General features: G+C 41.0%; 2 protein-coding genes across 5 annotated transcripts in view; both read left to right on the top strand.

Moving 5' to 3' along the window:
* Nucleotides 1-2,320: 2,320 nt before the first annotated feature.
* gpatch1 (G patch domain containing 1) lies at nucleotides 2,321-18,962 on the top strand. Of its 4 annotated transcripts, none has more exons than XM_050039997.1 (20): nucleotides 2,321-2,412; nucleotides 3,664-3,798; nucleotides 4,326-4,411; nucleotides 4,963-5,123; nucleotides 5,798-5,895; nucleotides 7,360-7,418; nucleotides 8,623-8,886; nucleotides 8,960-9,107; nucleotides 9,301-9,380; nucleotides 9,466-9,682; nucleotides 10,536-10,868; nucleotides 12,015-12,196; nucleotides 12,376-12,503; nucleotides 13,979-14,067; nucleotides 15,538-15,731; nucleotides 15,827-16,166; nucleotides 16,391-16,480; nucleotides 17,518-17,624; nucleotides 17,702-17,838; nucleotides 18,790-18,962. In XM_050039997.1, the coding sequence occupies exons 1-20, from the start codon at nucleotides 2,343-2,345 to the stop codon at nucleotides 18,821-18,823; spliced, it is 2,952 nt and encodes a 983-aa protein (XP_049895954.1). In that variant the 5' UTR covers nucleotides 2,321-2,342; the 3' UTR covers nucleotides 18,824-18,962. The 4 variants fall into 4 exon arrangements, with proteins under 4 accessions (XP_049895954.1, XP_049896232.1, XP_049895427.1 ...); XM_050040275.1 differs by having other exon boundaries at nucleotides 7,360-7,419; nucleotides 8,627-8,886; XM_050039470.1 differs by lacking the exon at nucleotides 7,360-7,418 and adding an exon at nucleotides 7,146-7,204.
* Nucleotides 18,963-18,985: 23 nt separating this feature from the next.
* Nucleotides 18,986-23,447, top strand: part of LOC126388474 (WD repeat-containing protein 88-like) — a 9,290-nt gene continuing 4,828 nt past the window's right edge. Inside the window, exons 1-4 of the mRNA XM_050041604.1 lie at nucleotides 18,986-19,461; nucleotides 21,700-21,810; nucleotides 22,062-22,150; nucleotides 22,814-22,877. Coding sequence (XP_049897561.1) covers nucleotides 19,225-19,461; nucleotides 21,700-21,810; nucleotides 22,062-22,150; nucleotides 22,814-22,877 — 501 coding nt within the window. The 5' untranslated portion in view covers nucleotides 18,986-19,224. The remainder of the gene's footprint in view (nucleotides 19,462-21,699; nucleotides 21,811-22,061; nucleotides 22,151-22,813; nucleotides 22,878-23,447) is intronic.

The raw sequence follows: 23,447 nt of genomic DNA, 5'->3' as shown, positions 1-23,447 counted from the left end.
CTATCTTGACTATCTTCTGGCTCTGTCCCGGCTCTATCTTCACTATCTTCTGGTTCTGTCCCGGCTCTATCTTGACTATCTTCTGGCTCTGTCCCGGCTCTATCTTGACTATCTTCTGGTTCGGTCCTGGCTCTATCTTCACTATCTTCTGGTTCTGTCTTGGCTCTATCTTGGCTATCTTCTGGTTCTGTCCTGGCTCTATCTTGGCTATCTTCTGGTTCTGTCCTGGCTCAGTTCAGGGAACTATATATTTCACCACCAAACTGACCCTCCGTTCCCCACCCTGAGCTCCATCCAGCTCTTCCCAGGTTCAATTGGTTTAAACCCCCTGAAGTTTAGCAGCTCGGTCATGTTACACCGAGCAGGAGGTTCTGTGTTTTCTGTGTAGTCGAGGGGGTCTCAGATTTGGAACTGTGTGGAGCCTCGGCTTTCTGCTGAGCCAGGCGTTTGGTGTGTGTGGAGCAGCGTGGGTTTTTATAGATCACTGAGGGGGTTCTGAGTGATTCCAGGCTCAAAGAAAACAAATGACAAACTGTTGTGTGCTTTGGAGGGATATTTGATAGCTGACACCTCTGCTCCTCCGAGGCTGGACGTTACACAGTTCTTTAATAAGAAACATTAAACAAACGATCTATCTATCAATCTATCTATCAATCTATCTATCTATCTATCTATCTATCTATCTATCTATCTATCTATCTATCATTTTACTGTCTACACGCCATGAGAGTTGTGGAAAAATAATTTTCAGTCCAAACAGAATTGTAGATTCCATTTTCTCTAAATCTCTGACCGCTGGACTCCAGGTTTCTGTGTGCACCAGCTGTTCGTCGTCTCCTCCCAAACTTCAGGAGGTAAAATAACTGCCTGTGGGCCAAATGCTGCTCCATCTAAAGTATTCTCTCTTTCACTGTCCCCGTCATAGTTTACAACAAAACTTTAGATGATTTTTCATCAATCTACGGTAGATAACAATATAAATACAACCCTCGTGTAAATCCAAACAAACATGACTGTGTGTCATGTTATAATAATCACAAGCACCAGATGAAGAGAGACATAAAAAGCCAAAGCTAAAGTGTCTCATTCAGCACACAGTGTTAGATAAACTAACTAACTAACTGAATACCTCTAATAAACACATCAGACTGAAGGGAAACTACATCCATTTTGAAAATGTATACACTGGTGAAAGATGTTTTAGATGACAGTGAATGCATTTATGAATGACTCGTTTATGATCAGGTTTTTGGAGTATCCCATTTGTGTTTGAGCATTTACAACCATATCATGTTTATGAGAATATTCTAGCAAAGAAACTAGGATGAATACAAGGAACATGAATAACCTGATTACTCTGTGCTGATGTAAACACCATATCCCTAATATGATCATAACCAGGATGAGCCTCATAAACAGATTATTAGGGTATTCACACTCACTGAGAGCAGCCAGGGGGGGTGTTCTGAGTATATGGGGACATATTAAAGTGGTGTTCCCTTGTAATATCAGATAAATTCTCATATATATGAAATGGTATTATATTATATAATGCATCTATATATTTATTTATTTCCACATGTTTTTGTTTTGTATTTCTAAACCGGTGGTGTCTGCCCTTCCCTTCTTTAGGAGATATGCAGATGAAGAGAGTGATGCTGATGGGGTGGTTTATTTATTTATCTTGGTTCTGGGTGTTAATTGGGATGTAAATAAAGCCGAGACAGGGTTTGTATATTTAATGTCTACGATTGTTGTTTATTTATCTATATTAATGGTTGTAAATAAGTTCGGGATCATTGTTGACAATTTCATGTCTAAATGAGAGATGCATGTCTCACCTGTAAAAAGTGACCAAGAACTTTTAGTTAAGTACTGTGTTGGCTGATTGGTTTTAGTTTCTCTCCAGATTAAGATTATTAATAGAAAATATTATCAATAATAAATAACGATGTATCGTTAGATATTAAACTACTGAGCAGTATATAAAGTCAATAAAATGAGCTCCACCTCTACCAGCTGCAACATTAAAGTGATGAACACATCAATAAATACAATACAATAATATCATATATATATATATATTATTATGTATAGTTGGTGCTTTTACTTTTTATACTTTATGTTTTGAAGTTAGATTATTTTTAAGAATATTTTCACTCTAAGGTATTAATACTTTCATTAAAGAAAAAGAAAAGTACCTGCTCCATTTCTGTTACACGAGTCGGGAAGGTTTCAGTGTTTCACCACCAGGTGTCGCTCTTTATTAACTATGACTGATAAACCCTTCGCCGTAAACTGCGAGGTTTGTCCTTCCGCTCCCACCGTAGTTATAGTAAAACATGGCGTCCGACAGTGATAGCGACGAGGATTTTGTGACTTACGGGACTCCTCTGGAGCCTTTGGAAGAAGGCACAGTAACCTTTAATACTTTCACAACACGTCCGTTTGTAGTTTAACAATCTCCGGCTGTGTCATGTGGCGGGAAATGAGCCGCCATGTTTGCAGCGGTCACTTTAGCATACCAAGCTAACGAGCTAACAACAACTTCTGAGTTGTTAGCCTAGCCGAGGTCTGTCACCAGACTCCATTCAAATATCTGCCTGTTTCATATTACTGAGTCACCGGCTGAACACACACAGTCAGTGGATCATCAGTTAAGATATTTTATAGATCTTTAGTGTTCAGTTGTTAATTCGGCTCATAAGTGATTCTCTAATTAGTAAATAAGAACCGTTAACTGTACTGTCAGTCCTCTAGAAAAGGAAGGTGCTGTGTGGAGACCCAGGCGGTAACAAGTGTAAAATAATTAGATAATAAACGTCCCTGTTGAAGCTGATGTAGTTTAGTGACTCGTGTGTGAACAGTCAAAGAATGGTGTAAAACTGTTCAAAAGTACTCCTGACATAGATTCTGTATTGCAACAAAATATGCGAGGTTTCTGTATGAAGTTTGGTTCTAGAGGGATGATCACATAATCTCTGTCAAAACCATTTTGTGTACACACAGCTTATCTTTAAAATGTGCCATTGCTTTGATGTGTACTTTAAAGAGGGAGGAAAGTAAGTTAATTTTCTAATATTTAAAAAAATAATCAACGTTACTGCTTTTTGTCACACTCAACACTTTTCCTGTACTTCAGATGGAAATATTCAACTTTTCACTCCACTGCTAAAAATCAGTTTTGTTACTGAAAATATTTTGCTGCTCAGATATTCACAATTTGTTTTACTTACCTAAGTGAGTTATCAAATGTAAGAGCTCTGCAGGAGTATTTTTAAAATGTGAGATTATAATATTTACTGAGATAAAATACCCTATTACTCTGTCCACTCTGGATACACAGACATAAAGTTATATATATATATATATATATATGTGTGTGTGTGTGTGTGTGTGTGTGTGTAATGTGCATAGATTAAGTTTGCACCTAGCTGTTCATCGTGTATCTCTATGACATTTAAATTCACCTTTATTAATTTCTGGCATTGCTTACATTTGTTTTTTGCATCTTCCTTATGATCTTTGCTGTTTTATACTTTGTGTATTTGCACTCTTTCCTGCTTTGCTCTGCATTTATCTCAGGATAAATAAAGTATGATCTCATCATTTATGATGTATTGTGTGTGTAACATGTTTTCTGTGTGTGTGTGTGTGTTGTAGATGAGCCGTTGAAGAAACCCGTCCCGCTCCACGAGCAGACGGTGAAGGATGAGAAGGGACGGTATCAGAGGTTCCATGGAGCGTTCACTGGAGGGTTCTCAGCCGGTTATTTCAACACTGTTGGCACTAAAGAAGGTCAGTGCTGCTGCATCAGAACACCTGCACTTACCTGCATAATGAGTCAAGTTTTCAAGCTGCATATATTAATGATAATTATGAACTGCACTGAACACTTTTCATACAAAGGGATACAGCTCAAAGTGATTTACAATAGAGATGCAAGACACTAAGAAGACAGTTGCAGATAAACAAAATATAAAAGTGAAGATAAAAAGTAGAGACCAGTAAGAAGAGTTAAAATTAAAGTAATAATAATAAGAATTACATTAATTCAGGGATACTCAGCTTGCACTGCCACGGTGCCGCTAAATGAGAGGAGGTCAGGAGCCAGTCAGCAGCCCTGAACATGTAAGCAGGGGCGTTTCTAGGATTTGAGGACATTTGGGGCTGAGCATGGACACTGTTGTGACACCACAGCCGGCATAAACCTTGGTTAAAAAAAAGCAAATGTGGGTCAAAGGTCATTTCATGTTTTAGTTTGTCTGCAGCGTATATTGGCTTCTTATCCCGAGCTTGTTGTCTTGTTGTCTTGTTGTCTTCAGGCTGGGCCCCGTCAACCTTCGTGTCGTCCCGGCAACAGAAAGCTGAGAAACATCATGCCAGACCGGAAGATTTCATGGACGAGGAGGTACTGAGAGGAGAAGAGTTTTCATTCATCAGAACTCTGACAACACTGATGACATGAGCTCTACGAATTGTTTGTGATCATCACATTCACACTTCAAACTCCAGCACTGAACATTTTCATGACAGATTACACACATTTAAGGAGAAGTCACAGAGATTAAAGATAAAAGTGAAGGAGAATATTAATGACATTTTTAATGTGTTTCTGTTGCTGAACTCAAGCAAATAAATTACAGCAGCTAACTTTGTGTGTTTGGGTCCAGAAATAAAGAAACACTTTGTCAGTGGCAGGATGGAGGATTGAGAAACAATCTGTTTCTCATTCAGTCATAAAACCTTTGCTTTGAAGGCAAAAGTTTGATTTTATATGATCTGTCAGATGGTTCCATTTACTTCTCTGTAGTAAAAGGTTAATGCAGGAGCATCATTAGTTTGCTGCGATCATCACTGTAAGAGAGCTGTGATTTAATCTGTTAGAGAAGAGCTTGCTTTGATGCTGATGCAGGCTCAATGGGACTGATTGTTGTTGTTGTTGTTGTTGTTGTTTGTCAGGACTTCAGCGAGCACGGCATTGCTCCCAGAGAGATCACCACCAGTCAGGAGTTCTCGTCCAGTCGCAGAGACGCGACCAGAGAGAAGGCGAGAGCCATCAACGCTCAGGCGGCGCTGATCCCTGGAGACACTCTGCTGGAGGAGCTGATCGCACCTGCCAGGTAACTGAAGACATCCAACGCCTCTGCTGAATAAGTTCTGACGTAGTGAACATTGAGGTCACATGACTGATCAGCTGTTCCTGCTGTTAGAATCATTGCATTAATTAGACTTAGTCTTCAGACAGCATGAAACATGGTCAACATGAGCGTGACATCGAAGGTTAGATGGCGACTTGTTTTATTTCGGGTTTGTAACTCTTCTTCTACTGTTTAGTGGCAGATTACAGTCATGAGTTAAGTCACGCCTACACCGCCACATTTCTTTTTCACAGCATTTTAAGAATTCGCTTAAAATTCACTGAAGGTTTGAATGGCGCCGCCGCCGCTGACTGCTGATCTGTTTTCATTCTGCCTCTGCGTCAGCAATAGTCATGTTTTCTGGTTGTACGTCCGTCCGTTCATCTGCCTATGCTTGTGAACACAATATCTCAAGAACACCTTGAAGGAATTGCTTCAAATTTGGCACAAACATCCACTTGGACTGAAGAATAAACTGATCTGAATTTGTGATCGAAGGTCAAAGGTCAGGTCATTACACCAATTATGACAAAATTTCACACAAATGTCCAACAGGATAAAATACGGGTCAGCTTCAATGTGTTTATATTCAGAGGGGTTTTTCTCCTGATGTGCAGAGTGAGTTTGTCCTGAGGTGCGTTTGTTTCGTCCCACAGCTCATCCATCGGGGTGGAGCTGCTGATGAAGATGGGCTGGAAGGAGGGTCAGGGTGTCGGGCCTCGAGTGAAGAGGAAAGCTCGCCGACAGCAGACAGGTACGTCTGAGAGCTCACGTCCTCACTGAGGGACTGTGTCCACATGGCATTTTTTTGTTTTTTGTTTGTTTGTTTTTTGAGCTGAAAAGCTTTTTCTGTCTCTGCTGTGACGGTTAGACAGCAGCTGAGCTAAAGAATGGTAGTGATGTCACTAGTTCAGAGATATTCATCTTAAAGCACTCGGAGCGGCCGCACGAAACAGACGGAGCGCTCTGAAAAAAGACCCTGGGCACATTGCTTTTCCTCCAGGCGGCCACTTGGTGCCACACACAGTCTCTCCTCAAAGAGAACAATTTAAAGATAGACACTGGTGTTGAGAAAAAAAAGCGCTTTGTGGACACAGGCCCTGATATGATTTCATTTTAATCAGCACTGTTTCAGAAAATAATCCCAGTCCACAACCTGCCTGAAAAGGCACCTCACACAACCATTCCTGTACAGTGTGCATGCGCCTGTCAGTGTGGACAGGCAGCAGATTCTCTACTCTGCATTTATCTGCTTAGTTACAGAAAGAACAGCAACAGCAAAAAGTTAAGACCAGAACTTCACTGATAAAATGATCCCAACAGGGCAAATAGTTTGAACGATAGTTTCCCTCCAGTGCATGGAGGCAGTATGAGCACAATATAATGCAGGATTGAACTGCACAACAGCTGCCACACAACAAGGTCAGCAACGGCTGTAATTCAATATCCATGTTGAATTAACCACTGGTAGTCAAGACGAAAAGTTCCTGTCAATGAAATGAACACTGTCAGAGTGGATGTTGCCTGAGAGTCAGATCCAGTTCACAGCTGCTCTTGAGGGGATTTCTCTCCTCTTGTAGACGGAGAGGTCGAACTCTGCTCTTTGATATAAAGCTGTGATTGGCTGTCTGTTATAATGGAGTCTGATCGAGACGAGTTTCCACTGTGGAATAAATGTTTAAGAATGTCCATTACCATAAACCTAAATTCAGATTCAATCTCAGCCCATCTGAATGAATCCTCTACATGATCTTGAATTAATGAGCCAAACAAGTTTCAGCTGTCATATTCATTTAAAATCATAGTAATGAGAATTTGTTGTTGTGATTCAGTGACGATGACGAGCAGCTTTAATGATGAATATATAGTTTGGTGTTCAGTCCAAATGTTTTGTCTTCTGTCCGGCTTTTTCTTTCCTCTGTGTACGAATTTAAAAATGATCTTTGACTGATTCTGTGTTTTCATCTGTACCATTCAGTTGTCTTTCTTCTTCTCTCCTGACAGATGGGAGCAGCAGAGTTTTGGGCCCTGCGCTGCCCCCTGCTGGATCAGAGCACTCAGAGGTGGGTGAGACAGCTGACACCAGANGGTGTTCAGTCCAAATGTTTTGTCTTCTGTCCAGCTTTTTCTTTCCTCTGTGTACGAATTTAAAAATGATCTTTGACTGATTCTGTGTTTTCATCTGTAACATTCAGTTGTCTTTCTTCTCTCCTGACAGATGGGAGCAGCAGAGTTTTGGGCCCTGCGCTGCCCCCTGCTGGATCAGAGCACTCAGAGGTGGGTGAGACAGCTGACACCAGACGGATGTTTGTCCTCACAGACAGACAGACAGACAGACAGACGGGCTTTAGGAAGACACCAGAAAGATGATGTTGTTGTTTTCAGTGGTTTTCTTTTTGTGGCTCAGAGATCTGTCGTCTCTGCAGCTGTTTCAGTTCAGGACAAAATCTCACATGATACTTGAGGTCTGAACAGAGATTAAAGGGGGGGGGGGGGGGGGGGGGGCACTGAACACATGTAACGATACATGTCAGTTCACGCAGACAAGATTTAGTCTGAGACGGCAAAGAAACTGAAACATTATTTACTGTTGAAATATTTTTTACTTTAATCACTTTTCACAGAGAAGCAATAAACACAACAACACACAGCTGATGGTTTACTGTGTTAAACAGACCAGACTCAGGCTGCATCCCATAATAATCATGAACCCACTAATGTAGATCTGATGGAAAACACAGCGAGATAACTTTATAACTGTCTCATTGGGGCGGCAGTAGCTCAGTCTATAGGGACTTGGGTTGGGAACCGGAGGGTCGCCTGTTCGAGTCCCCGTCCGGACCAAATATGGAGCGTGGACTGGTGGCTGGAGAGGTGCCAGTTCACCTCCTGGGCACTGCCGAGGTGCCCTTGAGCAAGGCACCGAACCCCCCAACCGCTCGGGGCGCCTGACCAAAGGGCAGTCCCCTCACTCTGACATCTCTCCACTTTGTGCATGTATAGGTCCAGTTTGTGCATCTGTGTGTCTTTCAGACCTGTGTGTTAATGACAAGCAAGAGTGAAAACATTGAATTTCCCCTCAGGGGGATTAATAAAGGAAATAAACTTATAAAAAAAAAACTTATAAACTAAACTTGTTTCATGATCACTGTGATTACACGTCTGTTAAACACATCATAAATCTAAATCATGCTAAAGTTATGAATATGAGTCAAAATGAAAATGCCCCCGTCTCCTCCTGTGAAGAGTCCAGAATGATTTCACACTCAGAATCATTCGTATTTACTGTGGTGATTGATTTTAGGAGAAGCTCAGCTCCTCATTGATCCGTCCTGACCGGAGTCGTCTGAGTTTGACACCAGCGTCGTCTTCACTGGAGGACGCTGGTGTCAAACTTATCAAACTCTAAAATAAAATAATCACATCAAAGCTGCTTCATCAGAACATTAATATTCAAGTTCCTTCCTCTCTCTGCCGGCAGGATGATGATGATGATGATGATGATGATGATGAAGAGTTTGCTCCAGAGAACGTGACCTTTGCTCCGAAGGATGTGACTCCGTTTGACTTCACTCCCAGGACCGGGGTTCAGGGTCTGGGGTACCGTGGTCTGGACCCGGGCCTGGCTCTGCTGGGCGGAGGGGCACCTGAACACATCGACCTGTTCAGGCCGCAGTCTGAGGCGAGGAGTCGGCTGTTTGGAGGCGCTCACAGAGGCTCACGGAGAGGAGGCGTGGCCGGACAGGTGAGACCTCTGACAGCTGACATCATGTCATAAGAGAGCAACTGTATCTGTAACTGTGACCTTTGACCTGCAGGCGTTCGGGGTGGGGGCGCTGGAGGATGATGATGAAGATATTTATCACAGAGACTCCATGTCCAGATATGACACGGTGCTGGGAGGAGAGGAGCCTGGAGACGGCCTGTACGGCTGGACGGCGCCGCAGCAGTACACCAAGAAAAAAGGTAATACTGCCTGGAAAAGACCTGGAGAGTCCTGGAGAGTCCTGGAGAGTCCTGAGTCAGTTAGAACTCGAGCGCTATGAATAAATTATTGACCATAATTTATCTGATGTTTAATAAAATTAACCAGAATATCTGTTCAGTGAAACCTGTATTAAGAAATGTTGGAAGATTAAATATTTTGTCTTGTTCCCAGACAAAAGCAAAGACGCGTCGTACCTCGGTAAAATCCTGGAGGGATTCACTCTGGCCCAAAAATCATCTGAGGAAAAAACAGTGAGCAGCTTGTGAAGTCTGATGACGCATCATTGTCTGTATCTGAAATAAAACCTCCATCACTGATCTGATTTTCTGTCTGTAGATTTTTCCTCCTCCGTCTCTGCCCAGAGATTATCGTCCTGTCCATCGTTTCCGTCCGTCACTGGATGTTTCGGGTCTCTCTGGGGTCAGTCCGGCGCTGGCTGAGGCTCTGAGGAACTCCAGGGGTCACATGGTCACAGAGGAGCCCCAACAAGGAGGACGCCACCAGCTGGACTCCGGCCAGAGGAGGGCGCTGCTGGGAGAAGACACCCTGCAAGGTGGGAGAAGAGTCTGTTGTCATTTATCTTTAATTTGAGTCTTAAACGTTTCAAGTTTGTCCTGAGAGTTTTGGATTGATGAGCTCTTTTAATCCATAAAGAAAGTTTGAGACTTTCTAGTTTTGAGTTGTTTTGATTCTGGTCGTATCGTCTGGTGACCTGTTCAGGGTCGATGATTCGACGATACCCTAACCCTTTCACCCAGTGTCAGCTCCTCAATTTGAGGAGATTATTTCCTGTGAATATTAAATGACACATGAGTTTTACTGATATGTTGTAGTAACTTTTAATATAAGTCTCTGTTTCTATTATGTTTTTTCTTACATACTTCTTCTTTGACAAATTAAGTGTTTTCTTCTCCCTGACGCTCAGCCATTGTTCTGTGAGCTCTGTGGTTGTTTTAACTGCAGGACGAAGCTGTTCAGCAGAGTGACGGTTCTGTGAACATATAACTTGTGTTCATGTCGTCACTGTGAGATAAAGTTTATATCTTGAATAATAATCCAAATTTTACGGCACAGAAATGAATAAAAAGCTGAGATACTCGCCCACTCTCCTTTTTCTTACACAACTTAAAATTAAAAAACCCTCACGACCCCCCATGAAGGTTTGGTGAGCCGTAGTGGGAGTCAGGACCCCATATTGGGAACCAGTGATATAGACCAGCAAGATTTTAGCAACCAACTATAGAAACTGTATCGAAGAAACAAGCTAATCACTACATCAGATTTGTTTTGACCTCAGTAAACATCAGATCGAATAAGTAACAGATGGATAAAACTTCACCTTATCAATACTGATTGATATCTTTAAAGACTTATTGTATGTATATTATTATTATTGTCCTGATCAGGTCCCAGTTCAGTCATGGAGCTCCTGAAACCTGAAGACCGACAGCGACTGCTCAACCTCCGCAACTCCTCCAACCTGCCCGCCACCAAAACCACCACCCCGCCCTCCCACGATACGGCGCGGTCGTTGGCAGGGTCGGTGCCTGCAGCCTCCTCCTCTGTCTCCTCCTCTTCTGTCTCCTCCTCCTCGTCTGGTTTCCAGCAGCAGCAGGAGGCTCTGACAGCTTGGAGAGGAGTCCAGAGCTCCTCGCAGACCTTCAGACCGTTTGAGAAGAACCCGAGCAAACAGGCGCGCTACGAGCTCTACCTGAAGCGCCTCCAACAGGGAGACAAAGGTAGGATGCCCACATGTCCCAGCATGCACTGGAGGAGAGTCTGTCTGCAGCAGCTCAGCGTTGTTTATCTGTACAGCAGCTGTCATACAAACTAAGAGCTACTCAGAGCAAAACTGAAACAACACTAATATAATAAAATAAACACCAGCGATAAAAATATTGCAAAACCTGTGATTAGAAATTAAAGGCTGTAACATGACACATTTCTAATGGAGTGTAGAGTTTTATAAAGAGCTGCATTTTATTCACTGAATAAAAAATAAGTGACTAAATAAAAAAGACACCTCATCTCATAATTATGAGATCCTGGTCTCGACAGGTATGAAGGTTCCATGTGCTTTTGTTGTTGTTTAGCTCCAGCGTCCTGGAATGTCAACGGCAGACGCCAAGGGATACCTGGGGCGCAATATACAGGCGTGAAAGGCGACTGCAAAGCAGCGATATGTGACGACTTCAGAATGAAAAGTCAAGATAATAAATGAGAATGAAAATCAGTAAGAGAGCAATGAAACAGCTCAGATAAAACCAGGATCTGCTTTCTGATAGACATATGTTTTTGCTTTTTGGCATTAATGAACAGGACAGAGTGAAAGGGGGTGAGAGAGAGAGTGGGGGTTGACATGCAGCATAGGGTTGCAAGCTGGAGTCAAACCTGCGACCGCTGCAGCAAGGCATCGCCTCTATACGTGGGGTGCCGGCACTATCCACTACGCTACCGACGCCCCTGATAGACGTATGTTTTTTGGAGAGACCTAGATAAAGACAGTGACTCAGACAGCTTTGTATCCTCGGGCAGGTCGATCCAGAGCCTCAGGGGCTGATTTCAAATGCTCCGTCCCCCTTTAGTCTTCAGTCTGGACTCTGAAACAGACCGACAACTTCTGCCCGAGGATCTCAAACTACACAGAGGTTCATAAGGGACTAACAGGTTTAAATATATAATCTGGAGCCAGGACAGACTTCAGCAGATCAGGACCAGACATAAACACATGATTCAAAGTGCTAATATTATAGTTTGAAACAGTTATTCAGCATTTCATATGTTAATGTCCTCCTGATGAATCATATAGTCAAGTATTAATGTGGTTTTATAGAAGCTGCTTTTATAGCCAACCTTTATCTCTGCTGTGTCTCTGTGCATCTCAGACGGCCTGGAGCAGAGTCTGGACCCGGGGATGACGGAGTGGGAGCGCAGCAGAGAGAGGGAGGAGTTTGTCCGAGCCTCCATCCTGTACAGACCCACCTCCTCCTCGCTGTCCTCACGCTTCACCAGGGCCAAAAACTCAGAGGACGACGAAGACAGCGTGGAGGTCGTCCGGGACGAGGAGGTAAGACCCCGCTCTGCAGGACTGTAAATACTCACACACAGTAATACCACATGCTAATACTGCTGTTGTAATTAAAATGTCCCACAATGCACCTCTGTTTTATTAGGATGTTGAATCTTTAGTTTTCAGATGCAGACTTTGTTTGTTGATCTGTGTTTGTTTGTTTGTTTGGTTCCCAGGGCGACGTGGATGACAAGCAGGCCGCCGTAAAAATGAAGATGTTTGGAAAACTGACCAGAGAAACGTTCCAGTGGCACCCTGACAAACTGCTCTGCAAGAGGTTCAACGTCCCCGACCCTTACCCCGGGTAACACACACACACACACACACACACACACACACACACACACACACACTTCTTAAATGTGAATCCAAACTATAATCTAATCAGTGGTGGAAGAAGTTCCAGTACAACAGTATAAAATCCTCTGTTACAGTGAAAGTGCTGCGTCACAGTCCTGTTCTCGACACGTCACAGACAGTTTGAGAATTATATCCAAAACACAAGTTTCACTCTCAGCGGTTTCTGTGCGTTTAGAAATTCTTTATTAATTAGTAAAGTCACCTGACGCCACAGTTTTGTTGTTCACTTTGGAGGAAAATAATAGAGTCCATCCCCCGACACGTCGATGGTGAATTTACTGCGTCCTGTCAGATTTGAAAGGTTCAGGGACGCAGGCTGTGTACTGAACAACATCACTGAAGAAAGTTAACTCTCACACTGATCTGTTATTTCTGTTGTACTTTTATTGTAATTTTACCTCTTTGGACTAAAAACAATAATTTAAATGGAACCGTGTGAGAAGTTTAGAGGAGAAATGTCTCTTTGGAGCTGACAGCAACTCATAAACATCTGAAACATGACGAGAAGCTCAAACTACACTCTGATCTTTATAAGACGTCATGTTCAAATAAAAGCAGAGAAACACTGGTTTGATGCAGGGAGTCCTTAAAAGTCCTAAAGTGTCTTAAATTAAGTTTAAAGTCACATTGCCATAAACCTCTCTCCAGCCTGACAGACACAGTGACCGTTTACAATCACTGGACAGACCGATGAATTGCATTAATAAATAGCATTTATGGCAGCGATGAGATTTTCTTTTCTTTTCACATGAAGACTTAGAGCTGCTGTGAAACTGCAGCAACTGATGGCAGCAAAGAGTTTATCTTGTGTTTGTCAGTACAATGGACAACCAGGAAAGGACGGCAGAGGAGACACCTGCACACCGATACACCTGGACTGGACTGACACATGAAAGAGTCACAGGCTGAGACCAATTAACAAAATCTGTGCACACAGAGAAGGAGCTCAAAGTGCAGAAAGTCATAAAAAGTGATAAAAACAGCAGCGAACGTTTCAGTCCCTGATGATCATCAATGCACCGTTGATCAATGTGTATTTCCACAGCAGGATTGGTCTTAAATTTCATACAAGGTGGTTTAAAAGGTCTTAAAAAGATCTTAAATATAACTTGGTTGTATCTGTAGACACCCTGTGATGTTTGACAGTGTTGTAGTTTAGAAACTTCTCAGATGTTTTTATTGTAAATCTGTACAGTAACTAAACACCTGAGATGTAGAGAAGAAGTATAAAGTCTCATAAAATGTAAACGTTACCTCATCACTGTACATTAGTGCAGTGATGAGGTAATGTATTCGTACAGAACATGATCTGTGATCCTGACAGGAAGTGGAGTCTGAATCCAGCAAAGAGTTTCCTGTTCAGTTTCCGTCTGACTGCTGATTTAAAGAATCTGACTGTGACTGTCGTTGGTCGTTCAGGTCGGGTTTGGTCGGTCTGCCCAAAGTGAAGAGAGACAAGTTTTCAGTCTTCAACTTCCTGACTGTGACAGAGAGCCGAGAGACGACAGGTAACCTCAGTCACCTCCAGGTGGCGCTAAGTGTTTACTGATAACTATAGATATAGCAGGTCTCCTCCCTCACACTGTCCTCTCAGGGTTTAAAACTTTGATCTGAAGCATTTCTTATCTTTTTATCATGTCCTTTGAATTTGTTCCTGGTCCCTCTGACACTTAGGGTTGTGTTCACACCAAACGCAATGTGAATTTTCATGTCACAGTACTCGTGTGTATTTGAACACTAGAATATTTTATGTTGACTCACTTCATAGGCGCAAATTACTCATGTCATACTCGCGTGAAATCACTGAATTAATCGATTGAGCTTTGCTGGTATGTCCTCGGCGTCATATGTCCCTGGAGGCTATTGTGGCCTGAATTGGTCACTTAAGTTAAGATTTTTCAGCTCTGGTGAATAAACATATGTCGCGTCCATCACGTCACTCAGTGGGAATTCACATCTAGTCGTGTCTTTACATGGACTACACATGTAATTCACTCACACTAATTGTTTCATTCATGCCCAGTGTGAACGCAACATCAGTGTTGGGAGCAACAGGTTTTATTTAAGGGCGGGTTCGTCTGCGTTCTTTACCTTGTTTTTCAAATAGAAACTTCCACTTCACTGTTATCAGAAAGCAGTGACATAGATTACAGCGCTGATCCCTGCCTCCATCTGCTCTGACAGTCTCACAAACAAGCTAACCGATCGGAGACAGAGTAACGAGTAACTCCTCGTGTTCTGTGAAGTAAAATGAGTGTTTCTGTCAAAGGGGTCTGGTGTCTGTGGACGGGGGGCAGCAACAAAGCGTATTGTAGCTTCTAAAAAAGGGCCGATTAAAAGGTGATGCTATATTTAGATTATTCTACCTTTGACCGTACAGTCAGGCGATTCTTTCAGACGAGGAACTGAAGCTGTTTTCAATGCTCTCCTCAAAACCTCCAGACTCCATTAACAGAATCAGTCATTTTACCTCACAGTACACACAAGTTGCCGGTCGACCGCAGCAGTACGTGGGTTGTAGTGACGTCATCAAGGAGAAATCTTCGTCAGGTCACGTGGGAAAAGTTTTCAAAGGGACTTGGACAAAAAACATTTTAATCCTAAAACATCCCTCGGCCAGAATTTGAATGTTTTTTATTAGAATACATCAGGAACACAACTGGAGAGCTACAGAGCGAAATATTAACCTCAAAAAACAAATAAATAATGGAACCGCTCTTTAAGTTTCTACTTCACTGATTCTATTTCTTCCCTTTCTGCAGCCATTTAAATTAAAAGATTTTTTATATCGTTAGGTCTCTCTTTTTCTGACAGTCAGAAATAATATTCATGTTATTTATTTGTTATGTGATATGTCAGATTTCTGTTTTTCATTTTAACACTGACGTGTGACAAAATTATTCCAAGCTGGGTGACATAACTATTATCTTGTGTACTCTCTTCTTCCTCCTCCTCTTCCTCCTCCTCCTCCTCCTCAGCTCCTCCAAAGCCTCCAGAGGCAGGGAAAAAGTCCAGGTGGGACGTTTCAGACCAGAAGGAGGAGAATAAGTGTGATCCGCTGAGTGAGCTGCTCAGCGCCGCACGACACCAGACTGAGACCTCCACACCTGCTCCACCTGCTCCACCTGCCTCCAGCAGCACCAACGATCAAACTCCAGACACTAAAACAGAGGTAACAAAACCAAACTCTTCGTCAGTCTGAAAGGTTCATCCTCTGGAGAGCAGGAACGACATCAGAAAACTTCACGCTGTGTTCTCTTCATGCAGATGGAGTCAGCTGATCAGCAGAGCTCAGACAAGAAGAAAGAAGGTGATGAAGAGGAGGAGGAGGAAGAGGAGGAGAGCAGGCCTCCCATGGATCTGTTTAAGGCCATCTTCGCCAACTCCTCTGATGAGAAATCCTCCTCTTCATCAGAGGGAGAGAGCAACGACGAGGAGGAGGTGGTGAAGGACACAAAGAAGGACAAGGTCAGAGCTGACACACAGCCGCTGAACCTCTTCAACATCACCTCCACCATCACCTCCTCCTCCGTCACCTCCTCCACCGTCACCTCCTCTGTCACCTCCTCCTCCGTCACCTCCTCTGTCACCTCCAGCCAGCAGACAGGTGAGAACAGACATCATGTTGACTGTATGATGGGATGAAGTTGGACATTGGTGATTATTACCTGTTGAAGAAACATTTTTATTTGTTATTATTTTTTTATTTATTTGATTTTTTATGTTATTTTATTTCATTTCAGTCTGTCTTATGAAAGTTTGAATATTGATGTAGTTTTGTATCATTTATGTTTCTTGAAAATCTAATGTGTTCTCTGTTTCTGTAAAAAGCGACAGTCTCCTCTCAGAACTCGACACAAAAAGAAAAAGAAGAAGAAGAAGTGTTTGGTCCGAAGCTGCCGCCTCCTTCAGCTGCTCTCAGTGAGTTCACACACACACACACACACACACACACACGACAGCAGCTCACGTCAAACACTCAAATCAGTTCACTCTCGTTTAGTTTAGTTTAGTTTAGTTTAGTTTAGTTTAGTTTAGTTTTGTATTGTTTTGTTTTGTTTTGTTTTGTTTAGTTAGTTTCGTTCAGTTCAGTTCAGTTCAGTTCAGTTTAGTTTAGTTTTGTTAGTTTTGTTTAGTTCAGTTCAGTTCAGTTCAGTTTAGTTTAGTTTAGTTTAGTTTAGTTTAGTTCAGTTTAGTTCAGTTTAGTTTAGTTAGTTTAGTTTTGTTTAGTTTTGTTAGTTTTGTTTAGTTTAGGTTAGTTTAGTTTAGTTTTGTTAGTTTAGTTTAGTTAGTTTAGTTTTGTTAGTTTAGTTTAGTTTTGTTAGTTTAGTTTAGTTAGTTTAGTTTTGTTAGTTTTGTTTAGTTTTGTTTGTTTAGTTTAGTTAGTTTAGTTTTGTTAGTTTTGTTTAGTTTTGTTAGTTTAGTTTAGTTTTGTTAGTTTAGTTTAGTTAGTTTAGTTTTGTTAGTTTTGTTTAGTTTTGTTTGTTTAGTTTAGTTAGTTTAGTTTTGTTAGTTTTGTTTAGTTTTGTTAGTTTTGTTTAGTTTTGTTAGTTTAGTTTAGTTAGTTTAGTTTAGTCGCACATACGTGTGTAGAAAATACAGAAAAAAGAAATTAAACATTTGAGGCCAAAAGGGGCTCATAAAGATACCTCCCACATTAAATAACAACAATCATACATAAAAAGAAAAAGAAGAAGATTGAACGAGAGTTCCAGATTAAGAAGTCACACAAAACTGTTAAAGATGTACAATTCACAACAACAACAACAACAACAACAACAATTACAAATAAATCAATGAAGTGAAGAGTCTCTGTAAATCAGAGTCCTTTTCAGGTGTTTTTTTTTAATAAGATGAAATGATGATGATGATGATGATGATGATTGTAGAGGTGGAAGAAGGTTGTTCATCAGAGAGGCTCCTCTTTATTTCACTGTTCACATTGTTCCTCTGTTCAGTCAGAGGAGGCGCCACCTCCCCCTGTGAGGAGGAGAAACCCAGCAGGAGGAGCAAAGAGAAGAAACACAAGAACAAGAAGCAGCACAAACACAAGAAGGAGAAGAAGGTAGAAAAAGAAAAGACTTGATAAAGTGTCTGTTTGATTCTTCTGGTTTGACGTCTCAGTGATTTTATCTTCTGCAGAAGAAGAAACATAAGAAGCACAAACACAAAGCGAAGCAGCAGAAGAAGAAGAAGGAGACAGATAGCAGCTCAGAGGACAGCGACGAGGACAGCGACAGCGAGGATGCACATTTGACCACAGACGAGCTGCTCAAGAGGTCAGAGGTCACTGTACACACCAGGAACTAATGATTTAATACTGTTTGTTGTCATCATGTCATAAAACAACCGTCTGTGTAATGCAAGTTTATTATCGTTGACTAAAACTACAGAAAACTAAAACTGTGTAAAAAAACATTTTAGTGAATCGGAAAAAAAAAAGATTTTGTGTATTTACAAAACTAAAATAAACAAATGTACAGAAAACGTCTTCAGTTTCAAACTTTGTCACGTTGGTCAGATTCATCAACATTCATTCTGTACGTCTTAACCCCGACAAATACCCACATATTATAATTTAAAAAACCTCAAGCTAATAAAAACTAAACTGAAATAAACAAACATGCTCCTCAAACAAACGTAGAGTAAACTAACCAACATTTTAGGAATCATGACATGTTTTTAGTTTCTGTGAATAATGTGTGTTTAATTTAGAGCAGAATCACAGTTTGATATGAATCCAGTCATTTACAGGAAACATTAATCTGAGTTTTAACATCGACGCTAAGATCATTTTCAAGTTTTGGAGATTTTGTGGACCACGTGTGAAAAATGTTACCATCAAAACATTTTGTTCAAAAATGTTTTCAAGTCTGAATAAAATAAATCTTTATTTTTTACATGTCCACTAATGTTCTGGTTATGATCTGTTTTTATTTAATAATGTTTGAGGATCCTGACGGTGTGTGTGCATGTGAACAGGTCCAGTGTTGATTCTCTGAACATCAGCAGCAGCACATCAACATTGTGTTATATTATATTATCATTAGCCTACTGTACGTCTCCGTGCTGGTGACAGTCGTAACCAGAGGCATTATGTTCTCAGGTTGTCCGTACGTGTTTGTGAACATTTCAAGAACATCTTGAGGGAATTTCTTTAAATTTGGGACAAAGGTTGAAAAGTTGAAATAGATAAATAGTAAATGTCTCTGTGTGTCCTCTCCTTCCAGACTGAAAAACGTGCAGTCACATCAGACCTGGTGAAGACGGTGGAGTGTGTCCTCTGTGTCCTCTGTGTCCTCTGTGAGGACGTCCATCTGCTCTACACTTGATTTTACACAGCTGGTCACATGTTGTTACTGCGGGTTTAAAATAATAAAATGTTTATAATTAAATGTTTGTGTGTGTTTGTTGTTATTGGAGTTATGACGCATTCAGTGTTGTCAGAAAAATGTAATGAAATGATGTAAAATAAGGTAAAGAAGGACATGTTTTCACTGATTGGTTAAAACATGTTGGATTTGTGACGTCACAGAATTCACCCTCTGCGGACTGAATTTATCTGTCAGCAAACCGTCTCTTTAATCACTTATTACACATGAAATCTTCTTATGTCCCACCGCTCCTGAAGGCACCACCCGCCAGTCGTCAGGGGGACTGTTGCTATGGTGACTGTCGCGGCAGAGAGTTGTGTGTGTGTGTGTGTGTGTGTGTGTGTGTGTGTGTGTGTGTGTGTGTGTGTGTGTGTGTGTGGCTCACTAACAAAGTTTTTACCAAAAGTTTCTGAAGAAATGGCGACAAAGACCCTGAACCCACTGTCAGTGGAGGAGGAGGAGCAGAAGGAGGAGGAGGAGGAGGAGCAGGAGCAGGAGCAGGGAGCAGAGTGGAGCCTGGAGACTAAGGTAAAATATGAGAATATAAAACTGTAACTGTGGAGGAGTTTCATACTTCCACAGACCGTGTGACACGTTACATCACATCTGTATTTATTCAGCAACAACTGAAATGAAAATTCTCTTGAATATAATTACAGTGAAATAGAAATCAGAGTAACTGTCCATCAGAGGTTTGATTTATATCTGAGCTAAGTCTCCACTATAGTGAAGACTATTCTTCCTGGGTCCAGCCAAATATACAAAAAAAAGAAAAATCACAATTGTATTCAAAACAGTTAAACACAAAGGAATATTAGTGTGATCATTAACTTTAAGTGAAAAATCATAAAGTAGGTAAAAATAGAAATCAGCAGAACAACAAAAGTTTATCCAATAAGATGGTGATATAAGACCAAACCTAATTTCTCGACACATCACTGCTTCCTTCAGTTTCTTTTTAGAATTAAACTTATTAACAGTTACAGTTAGATGAGGGGGGGACTATTCCAACACAGCTCTGTACATTACAGTGTTCTTCAGTGCACTGGTTCCCGGCAGAGTAAAGCGACCACCTAAGGCCTGTCTGGTGTCATAGCCATGTCTGTCATTGGTTGGTAAACAAGAAACCAGGTTTGTGTGAAGTATAAATGCTTCTCAAATCCAGAATGAGACTGACTGCCAGCCTCTCATCCACCATCATCCATGACAGCCTGGCATGCATCTCCTCTACACTACTTCTAATAGAGCAGTGGAGAGCAAGGCGTGTTGCTCTGTTCTGAGCAAGTTGTAGTTTAATAAGTTCTTGTTTTGAGGCACTTGACCAAACTGTTGGGCAGCAGTCCAGATGCCACAGGACTAAAGACTGAATTAATAATTTAACAGTAGCTTCATTTAACAGATAAGTAGTTACTTCTTCTAATGTTAGAGATGTTAGACACTATGCTATTAATATGAGTAGACCAAGATAATGTTCCATCAACAGTTACACCCAACAGCTTGGCCTCTTTAACCTGTTCAATAGGAACGCCTTGTACAGAGACACAGTTTAGGATCCGACCTCAGGGCAGGTTTAGAGACAAAAACAAGACATTTAGTTTTTAAAACATTTAGTTTAACTTATTTTCAAGAACCCAGTTAGAAACCAGAATTAACTCCTGTTGAAGCAACCTGTTGACAGACTCAATGCTCTCTGCAGAAACATGCATGGTCGTGTCGTGCGCGTAGATTTCCATCTGCATTTTTTAAAACATATGGCATATCATTAATAAAGATGGAGTAAAGGAGAGGTCCAAGACAACACCCTTGTGGAATACCACTTTCCAGCGTCACAATGTTAGAAAGGGTGCCACTGAACACATGACTAAAGATAAGATATCTTATGACAGTTACTGTGCGTAAGTATCAAAAGTTATTTTATGATATTAAATGTAATTTAAATATTGAAAGTAAAAGTAAATGCTGGTGATTAAAAACAATCAGTTTATTATTTTTAACATGAACATCATCTTAAAACTGGAGCAAACATCACACCTCCTTCCTTCCTTCCTTCCTTCTTTCCTTATTTGGTCCGAATGCAATGATTGGTCGGAGTTTTCTTAGAACCATATGAGAATGGTATAATGATGAGTTTTTAAAGTAACATAGGATGAAAATAAAAAGTAGAAAAAGTATGTTAAGATTGTTTTAAATACCTGAGTAATAGCAGTTTTGTTTTATTCTTATACAATATATTTATTAACAATAATACTGAAATAATAAGAATGACTCAGGTGAGACTGAGGTCAGGACGTGTTGTGTTAGCTTGTATTCTGTTAGCATGTTGTTAGCATGTATTTTGTTAGCATGTGTTGTGTTAGCTTGTATTCTGTTAGCATGTGTTGTGTTAGCTTGTATTCTGTTAGCATGTGTTGTGTTAGCTTGTATTCTGTTAGCTTGTGTTCTGTTAGCTTGTATTCTGTTAGCATGTGTTGTGTTAGCTTGTATTCTGTTAGCATATTGTTAGCATGTATTTTGTTAGCATGGTATTCTGTTAGCATATTGTTAGCATGTATTTTGTTAGCATGTGTTGTTAGTGTGTATTCTGTTAGCATGTGTTGTGTTAGCTTGTATTCTGTTAGCTTGTGTTCTGTTAGCATGTGTTGTGTTAGCTTGTATTCTGTTAGCATGTGTTGTGTTAGGTTGTGTTAGCTTGTATTCTGTTAGCATGTGTTGTGTTAGCATGTTTAGAATGGTAAACGGTGCTGTGATGCGTTCACGTGTCTGCAGGTTCCAGTGAAGGTGTTACGAGGTCACAGCGACGCCGTCACCACCGCTCGATTCTGCTTCAACGACAGCCGCATCCTCAGCTGCTCCTTCGACTGCAGCGCCATCCTCTGGGTAACCTGCTCCACCCAAACTGTTCACACCTTTATTTATTTAAGAATACTCCACCTGTACAGTTACCACTTTATTATATTGATAAAACTGCAGCCGTACAGTTTCTGCTTTATTTAAAACCTATTTAAACCGCTCTACCTTTACTGTAAAAACGTCTCCATCCTTTCTGAGTCAGGCTCTGAGTGTTTGATTCTCTGTGATGATGCTCACAGTAAGATGAAGCCTGTCCTGTTGACCTTTGACCTGTGCAGGACGTGGAGAGCTGCAGACCTCTGAGGGTGTTTGATGGAGTTCACAGTAAAACCATCTCTGAGTGCGCTCTGATCCCCAACACCAACAGGTGAGTCTGAACCTACAACAGGTGCTTTAACACATCATCAGGTCCTGGATCGATTCAGACGATCAGCTGACACCAGAGGAGTTTTATTTTATACTGTTTATCAGTGTTGTGTGTTTAAGTTGTTTCAGTTTGAACCAGATTAAAGTCCTGCTGTCGTCCCTAGAGTTTGTCCTGAGAGAAGACAGAGGCTCATTCATCCACAGCACAATTAATCTCTCAAGACAGGTTCTGCAATCTAAAGGAAGAATTTGTTTGTTTTTTTTACCTATGGATTTCCAGATTGCAGCACAATATACACAACAAAGAATTTACACACATTTTAAATGTAGATAGATAGATAGATATACTTTATTTAATCCCCAGGGGGATTTCCCCCTGGGGATTAAATAAAGTATATATATAAATATATATAGTATATAAAGTATATCTATCTATCTATCTATCTATCTACATTTAAACTTTAAAGGAAACAACCTTTAACAGCGTGAAAAAATGTGACTGAAAAGTCAAATAAAGACAAGCCAGACATGAGAAGTGAAACTAGAACTACAGTCTCACCAACTGTGTCTGAGCAGATTTGTGTTTCTGACATTTTAAAGTGAATAAATGAAGGTTTATTTGACCGTGTGTGTGTGTGTGTGTGTGTGTGTGTGTGTGTGTCAGGATGGTCACTGTCTCCTGGGACAGGATGATGGTGTCCACAGACGTGGAGACAGGGCAGACTCTGGTAACTCTTCTTCTTCTCTCTGTCTGCAGTAGTTTTTTTGAATGATGACCAAAACCAGTTTTTAAACCAGTTTCCTGATTCAAAGTTTTTTATCTGAACATCCATTTTTAACTTTGTGCCTGTTGTTGTTTTATCCGTCAGTATGACGTGTTGAATATAATAAAAGGTTTTGCTTGAGGAGGCCTTAATAATGACGCCTCCTTGTTTCTGTGATCATTGGGAGAGTCATCGTTCATATCGAGACTCAGAGACTCTTTATCTGATGACATAGTTTCTCTAGATGGCATTGCTCTGGCCTCTAGCACTACCGTAAGAAACCTCGGAGTAATATTTGATCAAGATTTGTCTTTTAATTCTCATTTAAAACAAACCTCACGGACTGCAATTTTTCATCTGCGTAATATTGTGAAAATTAGGCCTATCCTGACCCGAAAAGATACAGAAAAATTGGTCCACGCTTTTGTTACCTCTAGGCTGGATTACTGTAACTCTCTATTATCAGGTAGCTCTAGTAAGTCCTTAAAAACTCTCCAGCTAATTCAGAATGCAGCAGCACGTGTACTAACAGGA

Source organism: Epinephelus moara, chromosome 1 (assembly GCF_006386435.1).
Source record: "Epinephelus moara isolate mb chromosome 1, YSFRI_EMoa_1.0, whole genome shotgun sequence".
Lineage (NCBI taxonomy): Eukaryota > Metazoa > Chordata > Actinopteri > Perciformes > Serranidae > Epinephelus > Epinephelus moara.
This window is presented reverse-complemented; position numbering and strand designations above follow the sequence as displayed.